Genomic DNA, 26,670 nt, shown 5'->3' with positions numbered 1-26,670 from the left:
CTTTTAAAGGTAGGCAGACAAATGCTGCCTTAGCTTGTCTTGTATGAAGCATGTGTGACAGTTTTGTTGGTGTATACCATATTTCCCTGAAAATAAGACAGGGTCTTATATTAATTTTTGCTCCAAACAACGCATTAGGGAACGTATTTTCAGCAAATGTCTTATTTTTACATTTACAACAATCTACATTTATTCAAATACAGTCATGTCTTCTTCTGGAACATTGTCATAACGTACTAAATGTGTTCGTCTAGCTGACAATCTTAACTGGGGCTTATTTTCGGCATAGGTCTTATTTTTGGGGAAACATGGTAAACAGATATTAGAGAGAAAAGTTCTCTTTATAGAACTTTCATCATCCCCCCTAATGCTACCTTGTAATGGTGGTCCCTGGACTAGTGTCAAAATGTTGTAGTTTGTATTTAGGCACTTTGGGTTTTAAAAGTGATTGGTTTTAACATTATAATAATTATTATTTTTTTAATTTCCTTTAAGTCTATTTTTTTAACTGTTATTTATTTAAGTGTGTTTTTTTCAGGACCCATCAGCTCCAAGTCAAGTGGTTGTTTCAATCTACTTGTGGAGGGTGCAGCTCAAATGGCCCATGTGGCAATAGGCAAACCTGGCGTTAGGAACATAGAGCTCTAACTAACTGATATAACCGGCCACCCCTTCACATTCTAATTTGAAAGTTGTTGTGTTGTTTCTCCACTGGTTGTCTAGGCTAGGACTCTGAACAATTTTTATTAAGTGCCATGATTATATCCAGTTAGCTCCATCAAAGGAGACCCTTTTGACTTTCTTGCTGATTCACACTAGAACTAACTCATAAAATTGCTGACCCACCCCTGAGCCAGCACTCATGGGGACAGAAACCTGAACCTATACACTGTAGCCATTCCTACCTTTTCTTCTCTTCCATCAGTGCATCTGTGTCCCACTCTATCCCTACAGCCATATTTAAAAACCCCACTGTTATCAAGTTGAATACTGTACTCTTTCTGCCCACAGGATCTAGGAGTGGTGAGAGCCAGGAATAAGCGATTAAGCTGTGTGCGCTATAAGAGTCTGTTAGATTAGATAAAAGAATCTGCTCTTAGTTTCATCCTTGAAACCAGATAATGTCTTAACTAAAACAATGTGTTTTATTGACTTAAAAACAGTTGAAAACCACTGTTCTAGACTTTTAGTGCAAAGGCTTTAGTAGCTTAGCAACTTGGCTATTTCTGTGAAATAGAGATAGCAATAGCCTGGTAAGGTTTTTATGACAAAATTGACCATAATATTTAACATGTTTATGCAGAACCTCCAATAGAAAGATCGTGATGGGCATCCACCCATCCAGACAGAATTTGAGAGGTAGAATCAAACTGAATGTTAGTTATTATTCAAAGTTGAAATTTTCAGGGACTAAGTTGTAGAGCTGTTATATCTTAGCACCTAGCACAATGATTTAAAAAAAAAAAGCTATTTTATCATTAAAAAATAAATTCAACAACAATATATAGAATTTATTTTTGGAAGAAGGATGTTTCTGCTTTTGCGTTGAAATAAACTAAGGATAGCCAAGTACCCCAGAGGGATTTTGGCCATGGACAAATAGACAATCACAGTTTAGAAACCCAAGTGTGTATAATGTAAAAATTTATCACCATTTATTATTCTAATAAAGTTTAAGTTTTTTTAAAAAGGAGACAAATGAAGATATAATTATGTCCTTAAAAAGTACCCGAAAACTTTTCTAGTTTATCTATTTTCTTTTTTTATTATGATAGGGAATGTTCCTTTTTAAAACTTTTATTTTAATTTATCTATTTTCTATTTTGTGAATCAAGTTCCTTTGTGAATTCTGTATTAACTATGTTTGCATATGTGGTGGGTATACTGCTGGTCATGCAGGAACAAAAACAAAAAAAAATAAAAGAAAACAAAAACACACCTGCCACGATAGAGATTAAATTCATTGTAATGAGTTAAATGAGCTTTGGTAAAGACACATTTTAATGTACTTTTATTTGCATGTATAGATGATTTCAAGCAAAAGAGAAGATTTAGCAGAGTAACAAATTTGCATGCAAATACTTGTTTTAATAAACAAATACAGAATTTGTATGCTGAAGCCTGTGGTCTAAAACTTAAACAAAACCAGAGGCTCTAAATACATATAATTCAAATCACTTAAAAAAACTAACTTTTTTTCTAATCATTTAAAATACTATTTTTCCTGGTTAAGTCTATGTTAAATCTTAAAGCATATGGAATTTAAATACTAGCACACTAGACAGCCTCAATCAGTAAACCATGAAGTATTAATTAAGATATTTTCCTTGTTTGTCAGATGCTTTTCTTTCAGTTTGTTAGTAGTGATGGGGTGGGGTGGGGTGTTATGTTGTCAACAAACACTGTTAAATAGAGGTAGTAATAGACTGGTAAAATTTTTATGACAAAATTTTCTTACACTGATTAGGACTAATCTTGAAGTCTTTACATTTGAGAGAATTACAAATATTTCATTTTCACCAAAAAGTAAAAGAAAGAAAGAAAAAAAAAGGAAGGAAGGAAGGAAGGAAGGAAGGAAGGAAGGAAGGAAGGAAGGAAGGAAGGAAGGAAAGAAGGAAAGAAGAAAGAAAGGAAGGAAAGAAAGAAAGAGAAGAGGAAGAAAAAAGAAAAGCAAAGAGAAAGGAAAAAGAGAGGGAAAGAGAAAGAAAGGAAAAGAAAGCAAAAGAGTCCACTGTATTATATAATGCATATGAAATAGACGTCGATATGGTACTGATCTGATAATATATTTACTAGTTTTAAAATGTGAATATCATCCAGTATTTCAGAAAAATCTGGTGTTAATTTCTGGAAGAAAACAGTAGCTATTCAACTATTAATCTTAGCAAGCTTTTACTTAATATTCCTTTTAAGGAGCCATAAGAGAGAAAAGTTAACATTTAGTAATTTTAATTTTCTATGAAAACTTTCTTAGACATGTGGTGGGGGAGGTGGGGAATCAACTTTCCTATTGTTATTCTACTGTGTTACAAATCAATTTGGATAATTCAAAACTATTAAAATATGGGCAACACTCACAAGATGGGTATAAATAGATATTGGGTACATGTGTTTTTCTTGAAAAACAGGTAAATTTTTTCCAGTGTGGGAGAGAGACTTCCCTGTAACTTCTGGCTGTGAAAACCAGTTGAGATAGTGGTTAATATGAATCTATGATGTGATAAATATTCCCAGTGTAAAATACATATGTGTCAAAACAAAGAATAAAAGCTAAAACTAATTATTAAAAACTCTAGAAAATAAAATAAAATGCCCATTTTGACTATACGATATGTAAATATCTTTGGCTATCAAACAGCAAAGAATTTGATAAACATAATGATAATATAATTGTAAGTATTTTCTTATAGTATCTCAAGGGAAAATCACTTTTAATTAATATTGTGTATCCAAAGTTCATTGTATCTATCTATCATCTATGTATCTATCTATGTCTGTCTGTCTGTCTGCCTGTCTGTCTATCTGTCTGTCTATCCATCTATCCATCTAATTCATCTACCCTTCTCTTCCTTCCTCCCCAGAACTTTACAAAGCAATATTTTATGAGGATATTGCATATTTTTGTTTCTTATTAAATGTGACTGCCTTTATCAATGATTCATATAGAAAAACAATGTTTTCCATATACATAGAACCCTCTCAGTATTAAAATGTGACTAGGCACTGGAACACTTATAAAAACAGTTATTCAACTTTATATAATCACAGGATGATAGCCATTCTCTACTTCATCAGATAGACAAGAGCAGGACTTTTCTCCAATGACAATGTGCCCATCAGGTTATGGAATTTAAAATGAACATGAGAGTTCTGATCAAGATGGCAAAATAGATAAAGGCTGTGCTTGTCTCCTCTCCTGATCACATCAAAATTAAAACTAAAGTACAGAACAACCATCATTGAGAATCATCTGAAGTCTGGGTAAACCGAAGTCCAACAATTATGGACATAGAGAAGAAACCACCTAGAGAGTGGTAAGAGGGGTAGAGATGTGGAATGAGTTGGTCCCACACCCATCTGTGACCATTAAAAATCAGGAGGGATATCTCAGCTGCTGAGGTTTTCCCCCCTCTTCTCCCACAAAAAGCGATGGCTCCCAGCCACATACCAGGCTCCCCAGCCAAGGGTTCCAGTGCCAGGGAGAGAAGTCCCTATAATTTATGTCTGTGAAAACCAGTAGAGACTATGGCTGAGTGAAATGGAGGGGTGCTGAAGTCCCAGGCTTTCCTCTTAAAGGGCCCATGCATGGACTTACTCACTGAAAGACTTAATTGCTCTTAGTGCAAGAGCTGGGGCAACAACTCAAAAGTTGCCAAGGACGTATGGGCAGGAACTCAGTGGTATGGCTTGAGGACGAGGTCTGAAGGGGAAACTTTCTCCCAGACAGAAGTGCTGACAGAAGCCATTGTTTCTTTACTGAGCCATCCCCCATCCTGATGTGAGACACAGGTGGCCACCATATCTAAGTTTCCATCAACCTGGCTAACACTACACCCAACCATGGTGATTCTCTCCACTTAGTTGTGGGCATATCCAACCCACTTCTGGTGGATTTTCCATATAAATGGCCTGTCTTGGCTCATGCTGTGAAATGTCCTAAAATCTCTCAAAGATTCACAAAATCCAAACAAGCAGCATCTGACTTTGGTGTGTCCCGTACTGCTTCCTGAGCAGCTCCAACCCCGGCACTAGTGACAGCCAGCCTCGCTTTGCAGTTTGGCCTCACAAGGCAGTTTGGCCTCACATCCAGGCTCGGAATGGGTGGTGGCCATCTGCGTATTGCCTTGTGGCTTAGGCCAAGTGGCCCTGTTTAGGGCAAAAGCTGTGTGTGGCTGAAGTTGGCCTGTGGTGGGGCCACTCCTAGGAGACCCCAGAACTGGCAGAACCAGTGGCCAGTTTCGGACCAAGCTGGAGCATCATCTGGCCACCTCCAAGGATGATACACCCAGAAGGCAGACTAGGTAGGTACTAGAAAGCCAGTCCTCACAAACAATCAGCCCAAAGGTCAATCCCTCCGATTGACATGGAAACAGTAACACAGACTTAACTACAACAGGAGAAAATACACAACCTACACAAGTGACACACTTGGCACATCCAACTCAGGTGACCAGGAAGACTGTACCACTGGGCCCCACAGGACACCTATACATAAGACCAGTCTACAAAGACCAAGAGACATAGCAGGCCTACATAATACATAGAAACAAACACAAGAAATCAGTGAAAATGGGGAGACAGAGAAACATGTTCAAAAAAAAAGAACAGAACAAAGCTCCAGAAAAAGAACTAGACAAAATGGACAAGAAATCTATAAGACACAGAGTAAAAAAACTGGTTACAAGGATGCTCAGAGAACTCAGGGAGAACTTCCACAAAGAGATGGGAAACATAAAAATGGAGATAGAAAACATTAAAAAAAAATAGTCAAAAATAAAGAGTATAGTAACTGAAATAAAAAAAATACATTAGAGGGAATCAACTGTAGATTAAATTCTCTACTTCCAAAGCAGAAGATCAAATCAACGATTTAGAATATAAGACATCAGAAAACACCCAATAGGAGTTGAAAGCCTATTTGAAGAAATAATGACAGAAAGCTTCCTTAGCTTGGTGAAGGAAATAGGAATACAAGCTGAGGAAGCACAGAGAGTCCCAAAAAAGATGAACCAAAAGAGGCCCACACCAAGACACATCATAATTAAAATGCAAAGGTTAAAGACAAAGAAATAATCTCAAAAACAGCTATAGAAAGGCAGTTATTTACCTACAGTGGAACTCCTATAAGATTGTCAGCTGACTTCTCAATGGTAACTTTCCAGGCCAGAAAGGGTTGGCAGGAAATATTCAACATGATGAGAAGTAAGGACCTACAACCAAGATTACTCTACCCAGCAAAGCTATCATTTAGAATTGAAGGACAGATAAAGAACTTCCCAGACAAGAAAAATTTAAAGGAGTTCCTCACCACCAAACCAGTATGACAAGAAATGTTAGAGGGACTTTTTAAAGACAAAACAAACAAACAAACAAACAAACAAACAAATAAACAAATAAATAAATAAATAAAATAAAATGGCAATAACTACATGTCTATCAACAATTACTTTTAATGTAAATGGATTAAACGCTCCAATCAAAAGATAGGGTGGCTGATTGGATAAGAAAACAAGACCTTTACATATGCTGCCTATAGTAGACTCACTTCAGATCGAAAGGCACATACAGACTGAAAGTAAAGGGATGGAAAAAGATATTTAAAGGAAAAAAAAGCTGGAGATGGCAATATTTATATGAGACCAAACAGACTTTAAAACAAATACTATAACAAGAGACGAAGACAAAGGAAGACCCACTAATCCCACTTCTGGGTAATTATCCGAAGAAGCCCAAAATGCTAATTTGAGAGTGATTATATTAAAGGATTGATGTCAATGAGCATGTCAAGTGGAGGAACACAGGGATCTGTCCTTGGTCTAACCTGTTCAAGCTATTTACTAATGACTTTGAGGACTAATTGACTACTAATTGACTGCCTCCTCACCAAATTTGCTAGGAGAGATAGTTAACTCATTTGATATGAGACCAATCTATGTAAGACCCGCAAATCGAATCACCTGAAGGTGGGCAAATTGGGAGAGTGGGGGAGGAGGGAAGAGAGAAGTGCGGAGTTATATTTTTAAATTTTAAATGTTTCAACTATAATTCCTGTCAAAACGCATTTACTTACTAAGCTGCTGAGTCATTGAGCTGATATTCAGATGACCTTTGAAAGCAGGCTTGAATTCCTGGATCTCTCCACAGTCGTTTTATTACCTCAGCCAGTTCAGGAGTCATGCCACCATCTTCCACGGTAGTTGTCATCGCACAAAGTTGTTGTTGGTCTTCCTGTGGCAGTGTTTTTGTGACAAGGATAAAAATCTGTCTTTACTTGGAATCACATATACTTTTTTTTGTAAATAGAGCATTTCAGTTGGATGGTTTTTATGTCATTCTTTTAGGTAATAATTTCATTGAACATCTATTCAATATATCTTAAGGTTAATAGGACTGAAGTTCCGTATAATGGCTGGATGATGTCCAGAAGAGTATTCCATTGCAAAAAGTGTGAAAAATTATATGGAGAAATGAAGATAGTTTGGTATATATCACTAACTTCTGAATATGATGTGAAAAGGGATAACAATACTTTGGTATAGTCCACTGAGCCCTCAGAGGGTCAAAATGCTAGTAAGAAAGTAATGAATATGACCTAAACTGGCACTTTATTTTCCTTTGATCATGGCCATGTTTTTTTTCCAGGAAATAAAAATACAAAAATTAGAGCAAAACTGGAAAACAAAATGCAATACTCTAAAACTTACTTAAAAATTGATATACAATATTGTTTGCAATATTGTACTGATATACAATATTGTACCTCTTTGTAATTTGATATACAATATTGTACTTCTTTGTAATCATATTAATAAATAATGGTAAACATTTTGAGACACACACAGTTTTGCACATCCATGTAGGTGGTGTTAATTGTATGCCTTTGGGGCAAATCAAAAGGGCAGAGGACTTCATTAAGAAAAGAGGAGAAAAGTAAAAAAGAAAAAGTAAGCATTTTCTTAATCTTGATGATCTATTTGGAGCTGACAAGAGCAGAAAGAAATAAAAGTATATTGAGTAAATAATATAGTCCATATTTTATTTAAACTAATAATCAAAACTATTTTATGATAATTGTTTTTAAGATTAAAAATTGGAATTTCAGAAAAATCATTGACCATGATACTACACCAGACAAAGGAAGAAGTCTGGGCTCAGATTATGGTTGTTAGACTCCAAAGCTCATACTTTTTCCTAAACATATTGTTATATTTACAAAACAATGAATACACATACTCTGTCACACAATCCTTACGATAACAATCACATAGACACTATATTTTTTTTCGTGTTTGAGATGAGGAATCTGAAAGTAGGAGGTTAGTTTGCCAAACCAATAAAAAAGGTAAGCATCAGAAGAAGAGTCAAACCCCGACATACTCTGTGCACTGTCAGGTGGCGACCAATAAAGTATGTCCAATAAGAACTTGCTGCTTTTCTGATACAATTTAATTTATTATTGTTTTAAATTGATGATAGGTTTATTTCACTGTTGTATCAAAAATCTGCTCTTTGTAAGCAAAACTAAGCTATGTCATGTCTCTCAGTATTAAAGCGAGGCTCTAGTAAGACTAAAAACCTTATTTTGTCTTTCTTCACATTCAGATTTAATTGCCAAACCGAACTGGTGAGATGACCATTAGGCCACAAATTTTAAATGGCCCAAATCAAAGGCTTGACCCCATTTTGTTGCATCAGCACAAGGTAAATTTTCAACTCTTATTCCAATTAGTTAGATGTGAGAGAGAACTGCAAAGCCAGCGAAATATGACCTAATCACTTTCACCGGCATCATCTTATTTGCCTTCTTTTACTATTAAATTGCCATTTAGGAGAAACGATGCAATGAAACAGTTGCTCAAACAGTTTTATCCCAAAAAGGAAAAAACAAAACAAAAAACCTTATATGCCTTGTTAGCATACCTTTACAAACCAAGCTAATATACCCTTTCATTTCTTTTTAAATTTTTCTATTTTTAACTTAAATACACTTCGTATAAATATAATGAATAGTTTCACCTTGAGCATTTAAACGTCATAAAGTCCTTTTACCACCACTTCAATCCTAGTACTTCCCCCAAGTGCAAGTAATCTTATCAATTTGGTTATTGCCTTTTGAGATTTTTATTTTTCAGTTTATTGCATTCATAGGTGGACTGGATGGTGGTAATTTTCAAATCAGGTGGCACATATAGGCATGTGGGCTACATCTTAAAAATACTGATACCAGGACTTCAATGCAAACAAAATGAGTTATAATCTGTGGGTGTCAAGTTCAACAAAAGTGTTTTTTAAAAAATTGCCAAGTGACTCAAATGTGCAGCCTGAGTTAAGAATCTCTAGCAATATATAGACGTTTTTCATTTTTGTTTTTGTTGAGCCATAAGTCGCATCTTATTGAACAAACTACATTTCAATTCTTGAAGTTTTTCTGCAATTATTAAAGGGCTAACATGGTATTTTAAAGAATCAAAATTCATGTGTTTAAGGGAGTGTGTCCCCCAATCAAATTTCAATTAATAAAATATATAGCATCAAATTAACAGATGCTATGAGAAGTTGTCTCCTACATACCCGGTAACAGCCAAATTGCTTGAAAACTGAACTCTTACTGCTTTCCTTACTCCCATATTTTAAATACTCCAGTAATTTTCCATCAAACTCAAAATAAAACCCAAGTCCCTTACTATTGTTCACAAGACTCCATGTGTCTTTACTCATGTCTTCCTTTTTATCCTTATTTATATCTCTCTCTGTCTCTCTCTCTCTCTCTCTTCCCATCTACCCCTGTCCCTTTTCTCAAGAGGCACTGGAGTTCTTGCTGTTCATTGAACTCTCCAAGCCCCCAATTTCAGAGAATTTGAATGTCTGTTCCCTTCGTGTCTTTCTTGTTGCTCACTTCATTCAGGTCTCTTCCCAAATACCATCCCCTCAAGGATGCCATCCAGGGCCACCCATTCTTCCATTCTTTCTGGAGCCCCTTACCCTTCTTGATTTTTCTTCATGGTATTTACTACCACTTATATTCTTTATATATTTATATTTCTTTATTTAATGTCTTATATATTTACATATTTATATTTCTTTACTTCATATCTTTTGCATTAGACTGTAAGCACTTGAAGGCAGAAATTTTATTTATTTTGTTCATTTGTATATCCTTAATTTAAGACTGAGAACAGAACCTAATACATAATACATGTCCCTGAAATACTGTCGAATGAATGAACTGATAAAATAAATATGCTAATTAGCTCAGACCATGTGTTCTAGAAAAGCTTTAAGAGATCTCCAATAATTTCCCACATTTTTCAAATAGCTCCAAAGAGGTTTGAATGGCATCCTGTAGAAATTTTATTTCTTTATGATTTATTTGGAAAAGCTTGGGAATTATAGTAGTTGTAAAATGGCTCATTCAAAGTTGCATAGTTCTGTAACTATGTTTCTTAGAAAGCAAAATATATGTATTTTCTCTACATATTAGCCAGAACTTCCTCATCAGTATTACAGACCTCAAGTGGTCCTAGAACCTCATGAAACTCATTCTGAACCTTAGAGTCATAGTTCCAAAGATTGCAAAATATATGTGTAAAAGGAAGGAAAGAATATCATAACCTAGTAACTGGGGGAACTGAGAGTTTAAAAATGGCTTGTTTGGTGTGACAGATTTTTAGAGCCTTTGAATACTAATATTGTTTGCAAATTTCCAAGAATTTGTAATAGTTTGTATGTATCCCAGAGTTATTTGATCTCAGAAATTTTATCATAGAACAACTTGAGGAATCAGTGTTCTTTGGTTTACGTTGTAGAATTCACTTTGTAGGGTGTTATATCAAAGATGGTCACAAAACACCCAAATTGTGTGATAAAAGTGTTATAACTTTCAGCATTCTTTTATGTTGATCTAGTGGATGTTTTAGATGTTCTAAAATAGAATATAATAATATTCAGAGAGGATAAATAGAAATTTACTAAATGCCTTTATTGTTCTCCCTTTTTGTTCCTTCAGCTTTACTTTCTTTACAAGGTCTATAGTCATTAAAATAGTCTATCAAATATTAAACAAAAATAATTAAGAACCTGCTCCCTTTCTACTGCAGATCCCATCTCTCTCCTACTTCTTGGTCCCATAAATTGACTTTAAACCTTTTCTATATCCCTTTCTCATTTCTCAACGCACTTCATTGCATTCTGTATCCAAAACTCTTTGAAACTTCTGACATTATATTCCCAATGATCTGTACATTATTGAATCCAATAGATTCTTTTAAATAGACTTCATTCTTAACCTCTTAAGATCTTTCAACATATATAACCTCTCTTTAGAATAACTCTCTTGAATTTTGTGATTCTACACTCTCCTGGTTATCCTCTTACTATTCCAAGGTTTCCTGTTTCTCTGTAATGACCAGACTATTTGGAGTTTTTCAAAAGTGTTACATAAGTCTCTATTCCCCCTAATTCTCTTCTCAATCTAAGCACTTGTTCTCTGCCATCCCACCCACTTTTTAGTGTACATTATATGCTGCAGTGTATGCCAATAACACCGAGATTTGGATCTCTCCCCAAAATAGCTCTCTTGACCTTCACATGCATAGTTTCAGTGATTTAACACCTATGGAGATCTCACAGAACTTATACAAACTTAACATTTCCAAAATGACTCTAAGTAGTTCCCCCCCATTCCTATAGTGATAGTATTCCCTTTCTCAGTAGTTCTTTCTACGAATGAAGAGGATCTATCTCCACATTCAGCTATGATGCCCCTTTGAGATAGCTGATTCTTTGTATTTGCTTGTTCAATATCAGTTTTTCCTCTCTTGAGGGCAAATACTATTTCCATCTTATTTATTGCTGATTTCTCAGTATATCCTCAGTGTCCAGACAGATTTCTGCCATGTAAATAATAGTTTAATGAAAAATTTTGGGTTCAAATGATAATACATGTATTGACTTCAATACATAAATTTTAATGAGCCTACATACAAGGTAATTACTGAATAGTAGTAATACCTAATATTTACTGGGAGCTTACATTCTGCAATATTTTGTATTTAAATGGATTTCTTATGTTTCTGCTTTGTTCTGTAACAGTCATTGTAACTCAATAAGGAAAACACTGACATTTTGTGAATGAATAAACTGAAATTTCGACATTAAGTAACATGTCTAAACTTACAGAACCAGTGACCAAAAACATTATGTAAATTTCCTTTCAAGACTCTTTCTCTCTGAATGGCAGTCTGTGTGATAATGCACAAATGGTTATGTAAGAATATATAACCTGGTGTAAAGAAACAAATTAAAAGATAAATAGAAAGCCATAGGAAGTCAGAACTCTGAATGTCACATGTGGTAAAATGTTCAGCAATTGAATACACAATTTAAGCCAGATATAGAATGTGTTAACCTTAAAGTCAAATACTAAAGAATGTGATTGAAACTGCTATCATTGATGTTAGTTTAAAGAAAAATATGAGCTGTGTAGTACCTGACAATGGTGATGTTTGATACTTGAGGACACAGGTACTCCTGAGAAGTTGTGCCAATTGCTTAGTGCTGCTTAAATTACTCTGTTTATTCCATTTAATGTACAGTATGAATAAATAACATTTATTTTTATTTTTTAGCCAGTGTAATGGCAACAATGAACAGAGTCTATTACCTTTACCTAAATGGCTAGATCATTAAGACTTTTAACCAACGGATTTCGGGTCTTCAGTTGTTGCAAATAAGTTTGCATCACATATTTGCAAATACTGAGCTGTATGAGGAACACACTATATTTAAATTAGTAGCAACAGGCAAGGTTGTGATTTCCAATGTCCATGATGCAAATATATTGAATAATAATATACATGCAAATTAAAATGTTAAGTCATTCTCAAATGAATGTAGAAGTAATATCTATTTTAGGAACTATTATAAGTTAGAAGAAAGACTATACAATAAATATTCCCAATTCTTAAAAGTATTTTTACAAAATAACTTGCATAGGGAGAAGTCCTCTAATGGAAGTCAGGAGAAATGGGTTTTACTCTAAACTCCATCAATTTAAGGGAGGCCAAATTGTTAATCCTCTTTGGTCTTTATTTTTCAGATCTTTATGTAAAGAGGTTATACCAGGTTGTCTTTTAAGGGCCAGTTTAAAATCCTAGGTTCATAGGAAAAGCCACAGTAGGGTGATAAATGAATTACCCTTAAATAAATGATCACTAAGTCATAGAATGACAAGTCATAGAATGACAAAAGAATGAAAAGATATGGAGTTCAATTTCTACAAGTTCCCCTTTTCCATGTGAGGGGAAAACTGTAACCTAGAGAAGCAGGTGACTTACTGGAGCCAAATTGTGGGGAAAGCTAAAAATGGAAGGAGATCCTAGACAAAATCCTGACTCTTCTTTACAAACTATTTGCCCTACAGACATTTCCATGCTTTTTGTCAGAAAGTGGTGGAACCAAATGGGATTTACCATTTCCTTTAAAATTAGCAGCATGAGGGTCCTCAAAAAACTGAAAATAGAACTAACATATGATGCAACAATTCCACTTCTGGATAACTATCAGAAAAAAACAAAAACAGTAATTCAAAAATATATATGCGTCCTTTTGTTCATTACAGCATTATTCGCAACAGCCAAGATATGGAAGCAATCTAAATGTCCATGGATAGATGAATGGATAAAGAATTTGTTATCTTTATGTCTATATCTATCTACATCTATATCATCTACATCTATCTATATCACATACACACACACACACAATGGAATATCACTCAGCCATAAAAGATAATGAAATCTTGTGATTTGTGACAACATGGATGGAACTATAGGATATTATGCTTAGTAAAATAAGTCAGCCAGAGGAAGACAAATAAGTTATGATTTCATTCCTATGGTGGATGGGTGAAAAAGGTGAAGGGAAATAAGGGGTATAAACTTCGGATTATGAAACAAATAAATCATGGGGATGTAATGTACAGAATAGGGAATATAATTAATAGTATCGTAATAACTTTGCATGGTGACAGATGGTTACTAGATAAATTGAGTGATTACTTAATAAAGTATATAAATGTTGAATAACTGTTTAACACCTGAAACTCATATAATATTGTATGCCAACTATACTTTAAGATAAAAAGGGAAAGAAAGAAAAATATTAGCAGCACGAAAGAGATATTTTTCTTTTCATCCTAATGGCTTCCAATGGTCATTTACATAGTCTACACTTCTGGTAAAGTGAAGAAGAAGAAAGTACAAATGTCACTTTTTCTCTATACTTACTCTACTGTTCTTCTCTATTTTTATTGTTAGTATCACAAGATTTCTAAGAATTACATTGCGTACAGTTCAATTGACCTCCAGCTGCAACCAGCTGTTCCTGGTGGGGAATACAGAAATGGGTGAATTTTTCCTATTAATTGTACACAATTACTCTTTTTCTGGGTGAGGTTAACTATTGTTCTTTGGATAATACTACACGTTTCATTTGTCAGCTAAAATGATTTTATCACCCTACTGTGGCTTTTCCTAAAACCGAGGATTTTTAAAATATATTTGTACATAAATTGTTTTAAAGCAAATGGATTTTAAATGTATTTTAACATAAAATAATTATATTACAAAATATAAAATAGAAGAAAAATGAAACTATTTAGATGCTACATTATAAACAAAACTATGACTACTTGAGTATATTTATTATAGAAAAATTTTATTTAATCACACAATTTTGGATTCTTTTAAAAAAATTAACACATGAAATAATCATTTCCCTGTGCCACATTGTCTTTGTAATTATAATTGAAAAAAATAATTATAGTGTTTTTATTAAAAATAAAGTCTCCATGAAATGACTCATAATTAAACTAAGAAAATAAATGGAGACATACTGCAGTTTGATTTTATGGAATAAACTCTTTTGTATTTAGCAAACATAAGCAATATTTTTCTCTAATATAGTGTATTATTTGATTTTAGGTTTACTCCTAGGAATAGTTAATGTTCAATAAGATTATAACACACAGTCAAAAAGAAGTTTCATTTAAAGGAAAATAGGAAATCTTATACTAAACAGAATTAATGTTTCCAAAATTTGTACTTAATATTCTTAAATTTTGGTATAGATTAGTACTAATTTATTAAGTCCTACTGTTTTATGGCTCAAACTCTATTGTAGGACCTAAAACTGTGATTATTTGTATACTTACTGTACTACTGGGATTTACATAATCAATCCCAAGGGTAGTCATGGCTTTCACAATAGTTAGGATGGATTGCAGTGTATTACTGTAAATTACTGCTTTGAACTCCATGCATTCTTGCTCACTGTAACCATTCTTATGGATGATCCTATAATGTAAACACAAAAAACTTGAGTGAGTTGAATTATTGATTTCTTTGTAATATTAAAACATCAAAAATAAGTTGCTTAAAAAATTACAGTATATATTTTGTTTAAAAAGGAAGAATTTTGTCCATACATATATGTTAAATCTGAACAATTTTATGGCTTTTGGATTTTTATTATCATTGGGGTTTAATACAATATTTTCTTTCTGAGCTTCTCATGTTAAGTATAAAGAGGACTTAGCATTTTCTCTAGATAAACCACTATTAAAAATGATAAGTAGTGAGCATTTTACTTAGAAAGCTATTTCTTTTCAAGAGAAATATTTCCAGATTTCCACGACAAAGTTTCATGCATAGTTCTGAAAGTCGGTGTTGTGTTTACACGATGATGTTCAGAGGAAGTGAAGTAATTTAACCTAACATTCATGTCTTTTCCTCTCACTTGTAACATGCTGGAAAATAGGAGTGTTTGTTTTCTATTTATAGAGTTAACAAAGACATCTTTTCAAAATGTAGGTAATTAGTCGCTGTCACTTTCCCATCTGTACGTGAGCCACTGACTGCTCAAAGCTGAAACGCCCAGATATTTTATTTGGCTGAACTCTTCTTTTCCTTCCACTCATTCAATCAGAACTCAAAAGTTTACTAATGGTTTTGGAATAATAGATTAAAATAGATTTGCCTATTAAAAGCAAAATAACTTATGTATGCTAATTATTTTATGGTATCTTAAGTGCATGATGTGTTTTTGTTCCTTTGTGCTTTTTTTTCCCTTATTGTTTTGGAAGTGATTTGTGTTCATTGGGCATCATTGTGGACGTCACTCATGTTACTAAGTATTTGGGTTATATTCACACACACACAGGCTTTAGCACAAAGGGAAAAGGAACACAGGAACTCCCAAGTTATTAAAACCTTCAACTACAAGAATTCTGCAGTGAAAGGAGTAATGGCAGTACCTATATCTGTTCTTTATTTTTAATATTTATTGCTAATAATTGCTGTATTTATATTACTAACATGTCCATGTTTATCTTGCTGCATTAAACAAATAATTGAAACTAAATAGATAATGGCTGTAGATAAAATATCTTTATGGATAGATCAGAAAGAAGTATATTAAAGAAATTCCAGTTCTTTGTCAAAAGTTAAAATTGGAAATTTGTTCTAATTATTAAATTAAAATGGCAGTTACAAATAAACTTGGGGGGCATTTAGATTTTGTTCCTGGAACAAGTTCTGATCCCTGTCCTTTCACAATAGGATAAGGAAACATCTATCACAAAGCAAAATGACAAAAGCAGACTTTAAAAAACCCAGTTGTAGTGGAACTTTAAGAAACATTGTTTTTCTAGGGGCTACATAAATATATTTCAGTGAGGTAGAGCTCTCTACCTGCAAACTGATTCATAGCTCTGTTCAAATTAATGAGTTTTCACTGGGCATTTTCTATAACATATTGCATTATTATGCACTGAAGAGAATGAAATAAATGAATGAACAAGTCCCTCCTCTTCAAAAACATACAGACCAGAGCTCCGCTGTCCAATACAATAGCCACCAGGCACATTAATTTGAATTAAGTAAAATTAAAAATTCAGTATCTCCATCATGTTAGCCAGATTTCAGTGCTTAATAGACACATGTAGCCAGAAGCTACCATAGTGGAGAGTGAAGATATATAACCTTCCTATCATCACAGAAAGTTCAATTGGAGAGTCCTGGATTATAGGATTTTTGAGCAGTGGTACAGTGAACTAGAAAAGAAAAAGTGATAAACTCTTTTGGCAGCAGGTATAAAGAGTCAGGGGAAACTGCCTGGGAGCAGTGATGATCAGTTGATTTTACAAGGATAAAAGTTATTTCTAATTAGTCAAAAGGAAGGAAAACATTTTAGGCAGAAGAATCAGTATGACCAAATATAATGCTCACAATGATCAGGCTTTCAATATGTGTCACACACTGTTTTTACTACTTTATTTGTCTTATATTCTCTCTTTTTTGTTTTTGCAATAAGCTCTTTAAAGTAGATAAAATTATCACCTACATTTTACAGGTAGGAAATGTAGGCATGGATGCCTAAAGCACTACCCCTAACTTATTCAGTTAGTGAGTGGTACAGCTGGGCAACAAATGCATTCTGACTTTAGAGCCCCTGATCTTAGCCACTAAGCTGTACTGTTTTCCATAGTATACTAGTCCATAGAACTACATAAATTCAGCATTTCTGAAGAGGAAAATCAGAAGGGGGAAATTATGGGGGACATTAGGTTGATGAGATAAGCAAGAGCTAAATTCTGAAATGTCTTATGTGCCATGGCAAGGGGTTTGATAATGATAGTATAAGTAAAGAGTTCAAGTCAGGAAAAAGATACATTCATTTTTTAAAGAGAACAGTTGGTGTGAAGAATGCAGTGGAAGGAAGAGAAGGGAGGTAGAAGATACTGTATTAACCCAGGTCAGAAATGCTGAGGTTTTGAAGTATAACAGTGAGTGACAATAAGGATAAATGACATATTGAGAGACATAATTTGTATATATGTGCCATAACTTGGTGAGATGGTGAGTGTTAGCATGACTATTCCTAGATTTATTGCTTTAGAGGCTGACACAACTGTAATTCACTTAGGGAAATAGAGGCCAGATGGGAAGATAAATTTAATGTTATTTATTCTGATCTGGACCTAGCCATAAAATACAGAGGTAGACGTATCTGCTTCCCTAGTGTACACAAAGTGTGAGTTTGAAAGAAATATTCTGGATGGTCCTCTGGAAGGTGATAGTAAAAATCATTGGACTCCAGTAGTTTTCATTTGATGAAGGTGTAAACAGAGAAGAACATTAGTACATTAGTGATGCCAATATTTAAGATGTACTCAAAGAATCAAGGAGTAAAGCAGAGTTAGGAGGTGAAATGGGAGAGTCATCCTAGAAGCCAGGCTAAAGTGTTAAGAGGGAAAAGCCCAATGAACACTTCATAAGAAATGACAATTAGGAGGTCACAATTGACGTTTATAAGGGCAATTTTTGTGACCTGCTAGAGGCAAGAGTGATGAAAATGGGAAGAGTAATGCGAAATGGAAGTTTGAAGAGACCTGGTGTTGACTATTCTTTACAGACTCTAAGAAAAGGAATAAGAGATAGGGCAAAACCAGGAGGCCAATTTTTTTAATAATAGAAGGCATACTTGCTCATTGTAGAAAATGTGAAAATCCCAACAATATTCAAAACTAAGGTGCAATGTAACTTTAAATTTCACTATTGATAGTAAATTTCTTTGAATTTTGGTATATATTCTTCCATTTGAAAAACATTATTTATTTTGTCATAAAGATGCTGTGATCAAGATGTTTATGCAATTTTGTATCTTGTTTTTTCCAGTCAACATAAGTATTGTCTTTCATTAAAACTTTCTTGTATATGTATAACTTGTAATGAATGCAAAATATTGCAACTGAAAGGTGGATAATCCCTTAATTTGCTTATGTTTTATTTCAGTTTAGGGTATTTTATTCTATCTTGTATTTCATTATTTTAAATAAGACTAATATAAATCTCTGTGCATATATTTTCACATTTATATTATTTTAGTTTTATACTTTTTCAAATTTAAATTATTTATTATTTAAAAATTCTCAGAAATGCATTTACAAGATCAACAATTATTTTCTCAGCTTACTGTTTATATTGCAAAACATATTTCTATAAATTTGCTATAACATGATTTTACAAGTAGTAATGAGAAATATTCATTTATTTTCTTACTGCATTTAACCTTATCAAGAATGAAGAGATAAAAAAGATAAGAGGGATTCAAGCATGATTATAACTTGAAGGAAAAGAACAGGCGATCACAGTGGTCATGTTACAAGGCAATGAGAGATGGCTTGGGTGCAAGGATGGAGCTGAAAACCCAAAACCAGTATGATCAGTGATCAGGGTAAAGGAGTTCTGCTCTTCAAAGACAGGAGAAAAGATCAAAAATTTAGTTACAGATATAGGTGAAAGAATTCAAAAGTAAGGCTTAAATATTGGTTGATATGAAAATCACATGACGTTATTACCCAGAAAGAAGAAAAAAGTAGTGGTTTAGATTATAAGTAGACAATTTCATCAATGACTAGGATCATTCTCTCATATATGTTCCTTGAACGTATAATTTAAAATAAGCTCAAAATGATTTTCTTCTCCTATGGCAACAACTGTCCTTGAAAATTGTCCAGCAGCGACAACGATAAGGTTTCACTTATTCACTTCCACTTATCAATTGCCATTTTATTCCCTTAGACATTGCTTTCTTAACTTGTAGCACTTTTATGTTCATTATCGCTTCATTAAGAAAGTCAGGTCTTCTTATGTCATTATAAAGAGAAAAACACAGAGAAAATAAATGCAAAAATAAACTTAAATCTAGGACAGTAATAAATTCAAATATGCATTTTATTCCCAGGTAGGCAAAATGCTAGTTAGTTTAAAAACATTATTTCCTCCTAAATTCAAAAGCATCATTGACACATTTTAAAATGTTTATGACCACAATACTAAAGCCCTATATTATAGGCAGATTAATATATTTAAGACATAATAATTTTTAATATTCATCTTGCTAAGAGACAAATTTTAAAAGAAAAGTGGAAATTGTAATAACATTCGTCTGTTATGCTTTCTGTTAAAGGATGGGAGGAATGTTTGCACAGGAATTGTGATAGCTCTGCTACTACCTATGATTTAGACTATCAATCAGATTTCCCAAAAGTATTTATTTCAAGAGTGGTCAAATATATAGAGAGACATCAGATATTAAACATTTAAAATAGTATGTACTTACTTCATTTGTTTGACGATAGTACTTTTTCCAGATTCTCCTGCTCCTGAAAAAGAAAAATGGGAATGTTATCAACTGATACACACCAATTTCATATAGATATTAAAACATGTAGGCATCACTTTCTCATGGGTAAATCTTTAACAGACCCCTCTCCTATCTAAAGAAGGAGAGTAATCTCTGTCAAGTCTTAAAAGATATTAGGTGCCTACTTTCCAGGGTAACAGAAGAACATAAAACCCCTCTACATTGTTAATAGATCCAGATGTAGGTTGGCCTCAAGGTAGAGTTTATATTTTAAAGCAAGAATTATATACCATCAGGAAAAAATCCCATTATATTTGAACATATTTTGGAAAGATTATCTCTTGGGTTTGCAACCCAAGGAGAGAGTCCCAACTTTATAGTCTGTAGAGAACTCTCATTCTCCCTGATGTCTATGCATATATCAGATTTGATTAAATAGCAACACACACACACACACACATCAAAAACTAGTCTATAACTTTTTATTTCCAGAGCTATTCAAAGCCTATTCTGATTGAAGGATGGGCTTTGTCTTTATCATCATGTTTATGTTGCTGCAGAGGCATTTTCTCTTCTGTTTATACAAAGGAAAGTTGCTAATTAACAGTAAGCAAACCTAAATAGCCTACAGATCAGTTGTATTTTAAACAATAGGATGCATGCAATGGGACTCCAGAGGATTTATGTAAGGATGTTTAAATTATTGATAGTATAGAGATGACTGCCATATGAAAAGAGACTAAAACTGAGTAATACTCATGAGAGTGAAAATGAGATTATTTGGTTAAAATTTGTACCATATGTAGGATATGGATAGAGTATAAAAACATACTTTTTGGTTTTTGCTTATTTATATGTCATAGACATGTGACGGATGGGGTGGTGAGAGCAAATTCAGGCAACTTCTTGAAGTCTGAAAATTCTAGCTTTACTGACAACAGAAAAGCAGTGAGTCACCAAACGTTGGTAAAGCTTGATAATACAAATTTGTTTACAAAACTTTTAGATAGAATCACCAATAAATCTAAAATATTGGGGGAAAGTCAGTATTTTATAATTAACACAAAATCATATTTTTTAGAATGTGTCTTCAGGTTACAACTAGCATTTAACAATAAAAATATGATATTGAAATACGATGTTGACCAAGGGCCTGATCTAAAATACCAATGAGTAATTTAGTGTCCTCATACTGATTTCTGTATCATTGAGAACAGCAAAAACTTGATATATTACTAGCAGTTCCAGAAATTGGGTCACAGGACATTTGCAAAGTTTCAGTGTGCCTGTTAGTTTTGGACAGTTTTCAAAATAGTACAACTAAGCCAACTTAAAAATAACCCAGGAAATTTCCAAATTCAAGAAAATGAATAGACTTAGAAATATCTCTTGCCAGTATGGTAGACAACTGACTTGTTTTACCAAAACTAGTATGATTTTATGTAAGCAGAAGTAACATGAGTTTGGTAACCCTGAATCGCAGAATTTTCTTCACATTATGTCAAAATATGTACTGAATCATTTAAATTTTTGATTCCCCTGACTACCCTATTTAAATTTTTTACCCCCGTCATCTACTTTATCTTCCTTCCCCTACTCTACATTTTTTCCTTGCACTTCTCTTATTCTACAAACTTACAAATTGTTCATATATATATTTTAATTTCCTATGCGTCTTCTGTCAATGCAAGATAAATTCCACAAGGCAGAGGTCTCTTCTGGTTTTTTTCACTGATGCATTTGAAGCACCTAGAAGAGTACCTAATGGAATCTCAATGAATGAAATTAGGTCTTTAAACTCATGCTTCAAAAATGACATTGTGTCCTCTGTTTTATATGTCATTTTTTCCACAATGAAATATTTCTTCCTGATTTGCAATATTTTCTCAAGTTGTGATGAAAGCTGTAATTACACTTAAATTTAATTCTACTTCACAGAAAATTTGTTCTGTCTCCAGCATATCTAAATGTTATCTAATTTCTGCAGTTATCTGAAATATCTGTCCACTTTCTATGATATTGAGGAAATCAGAGTGGTGAAGCTATGGAAAATAATATTCATTGCCTAGTGATGATGTAGATTCTTCCTCTTGGGTAAACCACCAGCATACTTCTCTTTAGGCTAGTGTGGTGTATACCACAGAGTGCAATTTGGCAGCAAAGTTGATGAAAACAAAATCAAACACAGCAGTTTGTTAACTTAATCACATTTTATTATACAATCAAGTACAAACTGACCCATTGGGCATAACCATCTCACTTAATAGATGTTGCTATGTTCAAGAATGAAACATTTGAGAATAAAATAAAAATCACATTAAAGTGTCACCTCATCTGTTTTCATAAGACAACTGGCTATATTATTTTGCATCGCTGAACATTACTTGTTTGGGAGAATGGCAATAGCAAATCAATGAGATTTGCATAATATCTTGGTTTTAGATAATTTGCTATTTTTCTCCAGGCTGTGAATCACTTTGAAAGAAAAGTTATCCAACAAGATTATAAAATTGTTCCTAGTAGTTTTTATTTTAAGCCCTCTAACAATAGAAGTAGACATTAGAAATGGTAGCATCACCCTACACATGTGACATATTTGGAGACTATTTCACTTCTTAAAAAATATATATTTTTTTCAATTTTGCTATATGGAAAACTGCAGAGTTATAAGAATATGAGAAGAAAGACAATGAGCCCAACAGGAACTCCAGTATTTGTCGATGCAGGTGTATTTAGTGTTGTATTTTGTTCAATCAGAATGGAAATATTGGGGAAAATAACTTTGGAAAAACTGAGACGGAGAAAAGAATATGTCACCTCTATCAATTACATTTCCTTAAATAATATTATAATATTATGTTTTTTTAAATGAAGAGAAAGTAATTATGATCAATTTATTTAAATAAGTTATCTATCTTGAAAATAACAAAAAAAAGAAGTTTGTAAAAGAATTTTTCCAGAATTATACCAGCATTGTGTACAAATACAGCATCAATTAAGAAACACTATAGACATATTAAAAAATTCTAAATAATCACAACCAAATTTCATTATATTCATTCTGTATTATTGACTAGTCAAACAATTATCATAAATTTGGGGAAAAAGGACTTTTGACAGTGTCAGAGAATTAATGTACATTCAGAAGGTCTTCTATACTTCATAAATATGGTCAATTGGTACTTAGACTGGTGACACCTGACAAGTTTCAAAAAACTTTTCTGAGGCTAAAGGGTATATTATTAATAATAATTCTTTATAGTTTAGCTGGTCATTCATGATGTGTCTCAGGTCAGCAGAATAATCAATCATTTAAAAATAGCTTTGAGTTTTTAATGAGACTGTATATGAAATATTAATATTTCCTTTGGAAGACTTTACAAAAGGTTTCTGGATCATTCCTTGTGCTATGTACTGACTTCTGTTTTATATGTGAAGGTCCAGTATAGTCAACTACAGCAGTAACAAAAAAATTCCTGAAGAAAAGCCAATTTCCTCAAAATCTCATTTATTATTTGGAACTCTATTGCAAAGCTATTTCAAAAATAAATTTTAAGTCCCATTCTCACAATGATTCTAGGTCTTAGTTCACCATAATCATTCCATTTTTGTAAGATCATGTTACAGTGCCAAATATAGACATCAAAATAGCACGTTCGCATAGGCTGAGGGCATCCCGAAATAATTTCTTCCTTCCAAACTGTAATCATCACTAAAATTATTTTCTGGGTCAAGGGGTATCAAGAGACTTTAAGCAAACTATTTAAGCATTTATTTCTTTGAAGTAAATAATGTTTCAAATAACTAAATATTTAAATTATACTTAATTCACACTTTAATACTTACAAATTGTTTTATTTTAAATTAGAATAAATTTTAAAATGAATAAATTAGGGGTTTTATTTCACATTTTTAGTTGCAAATATCAAAAGCAATTTTAAAGCTACATGATACCTGGAACTGAATTTCAACTGAACACATTCAAGGCTGATTGCTCATTTGGTACAACTGTTAAAACACGCAAAATGAGAATAAATGTATTAACTTATTATCATTGCAGAAGATTTTTTTGGAGGCAGTCTTAAAAATCACATAATGGTACAAGAAAGAAACCTTAGAAATCCATCAGCTTTGAACATCTCTTCATTCTAGCATGAGAAAAGTGTGTCTAATAGAGATTATGACACTCGTCAAAAGTCCTGGATCTACTTTTTTTTTTTTTTTTTTTTTGGATTGAAAATGTTTTTTACTTTTTTTAATACTTATTCTGCAATTTTCAAAATTTCAACAAATTATTATTTTCATTATTTTCTTTTTTTTGCCTTTTTATTTTTTTATTTATTATTTTTTTTATTTTATTTTTTTATTTTATTTATTTATTTTATTTATTTATTAGTTTCAGGTGTACAAGACAAGGTAATACTTAGACGTTCATCATTTATATCCCTCACACTGTGAACCCCCCTCCCCCCATCCACTATCCCTCCAACCTCACACTGGATCTACTTTTAAACAAAGAAACCATGTCTCCTGACTCCCATATTACTACTGTAATGTTGCTTTCTTTTTTAAGTCTGCATGGGTAATGTCAATACAAATGATTTCAACACTTCAAAATAATTTTAAATTCACCATTTTTATTTATTTATTTTATTTATTTTTTTATTATTATTAGTTTCAGGTGCACAAGACAAGGTAATACTTCGACATTCATCATTTATATCCCTCACACTGTGAACCCCCCTCCCCCATCCCCCCTTCCACTATCCCTCCGACATCGCACCGAGCCATCACATTATATATATATGAAATTATAGTTGGCATTCATTATTGTTCAGCTTCAGGTGTACAGTACATTGATCAAGCATCTACATCTTCCCTGAGGTGGTCTCCCAAATGGGACCTGTGTCCATCAGATACCCTACAAAAGTTTTACAACATTATTGATTACGTTCCCGAAATTATTTTTCAAAAACCCTGAGGCTATTTTGTGGTTACCGACTGTTTTCTAATCCCCTCACCTTTCCCCTTATCCTCACCCCACCACCCATCTAACAACCCTCAATTTGTTCCTCTTTGTCCCCAGAACTGTTTCTGATTAGTTCATTCACTTATTCTTTTCTTTAGATTCCGCATATAAGTGAGATCATATGGTACTTGTCTTTCTCTTTCTGGCTTATTTTGCCATAATGTTCTCTAGATCCATCCATGTTGTTGCAAATGGTAAGATTTCTTTTTTCTTATGGCTGCGTAATACTCCATTGTATAAATGTACCACAGTTTCTTAATCCAGTCATCTACCGATGGGCATGTCTTGGCTATTGTGTATAGTGCTTCAATAAACATAGGAGTGCATACAGATTTTTGAATTGGAGTTTTGGATTTCTCCGGATAGGTGCCTAGGAGTGGAATTACTTTCACAGACATATTGGTATGCCACGTCTGCTTGTCATCTATTGGTAGACCGCTGGCATGAAAGAGTCTTAAGGTAGTCTTTTTTGAACCAACTTAATTTTGTTCCACTCACTATTCCTCTCTTTTTTGGAGCAACAACAAAATTATGTCTCTTCCACAGGACAACCTTTCAAATAGTTGAGAGTGAGTGTAGGAAAATGAGTAGAAAAAATACTCATGTTTTGGAATTAAATAAATATGGACTTGCACTCATTTCTGACTCTGACTGGGTGTCTTGATCATATCTAATCTGAGTCAGTATCCTCTTTTATAAAATTGGGTTCTTAACATCTGCCTCTTAAGATTTGGGAAGATTATATTACAGATATAAAATACCTAGAAATACTCTAACATATAGTGAGCTCTCAACATTTCCTCATATATGAAGCACCCTCTCTTTTTTCTAAGAGACTTTTCAAGTATAAAATGCTCTGTTTTTTTAATCCTTTCTTGTGGAACATGACTTTTATACCACTTGCCCTCTGAATCATATTCTATGCAAGAGCCAATGTCCTGAAACATTGGTGCTGAAAATTTTGCTGTGGATATCAGATTTATCAAAAGCACTGATATTCTCATGTAGTGAGATAAGAACACAACCTAAGTCTGCCCTGATATTGGTACTTGTTTTTAAATACATTTTTCTTAATAGGGGCCATGATTAGTTTGCCTTCTTTATTTTTCCTTTGTAGCTTTATCACATTCTTTACTTATATTGGGTTTGCAGTAATTAAAATTTTCTACTTTCTTTTTTTCATATCACCTCTTAGTAAACAGATTATCTTCATATACTGGTGTATAATTGATTTTGAACCCTAATTAAACGTATCTGTTAAACTTCATTTTGCTCATTTGTGCCAAGAATTTCTGCTAGCTGAGATCACTTGGAATTTTGACTTTATCTGTCACTATATCCTTCCAAACTGTGACTTAGTCAAATGTGAAGTGCTGCCTTATCCACCTTCACCCAAATCCCTGATAAAACATTGAAGAGAAGTAGGTCAACGGCAGGAAACTATGTCATTCCCGTTAATCAACATAAGTCCTTGTTCACTGTCTGTAGTCAACAATGCTAAATGTTCCCCACTAAGTATGACAATTACTGAAGGTTTTTGTACATACTGTTCGTCTGGTTAAGGGAACTTCCTTCTATTTATAGTTTTTTGTTTCCTTTTTTTCTTATTTGTTTCGAGTGCATAAAACAACACATAGTTATGATGATTATTTTTCTCCTTTAAGTTGATAACATAATGAATAATATTAACTGATGTTTTAATAATATTTCAACCA

General features: G+C 33.2%; 1 protein-coding gene across 1 annotated transcript in view; it reads right to left on the bottom strand.

The window, feature by feature from the left end:
• GNAT3 (G protein subunit alpha transducin 3) overlaps positions 1 to 26,670 on the bottom strand; it is a 52,051-nt gene that overhangs the window by 21,354 nt on the left and 4,027 nt on the right. The window contains exons 2-4 of the mRNA XM_081079627.1: positions 19,903 to 19,945; positions 14,933 to 15,074; positions 6,791 to 6,948 (exon numbers count right to left, since the gene is read on the bottom strand). Coding sequence (XP_080935753.1) covers positions 6,791 to 6,948; positions 14,933 to 15,074; positions 19,903 to 19,945 — 343 coding nt within the window. The remainder of the gene's footprint in view (positions 1 to 6,790; positions 6,949 to 14,932; positions 15,075 to 19,902; positions 19,946 to 26,670) is intronic.

Source organism: Rhinolophus hipposideros (assembly GCF_964194185.1).
Source record: "Rhinolophus hipposideros genome assembly, chromosome: 18".
Lineage (NCBI taxonomy): Eukaryota > Metazoa > Chordata > Mammalia > Chiroptera > Rhinolophidae > Rhinolophus > Rhinolophus hipposideros.
The sequence above is the reverse complement of the archived record's forward strand: the minus strand, read 5'-3'. Positions and strand labels throughout refer to the sequence as shown.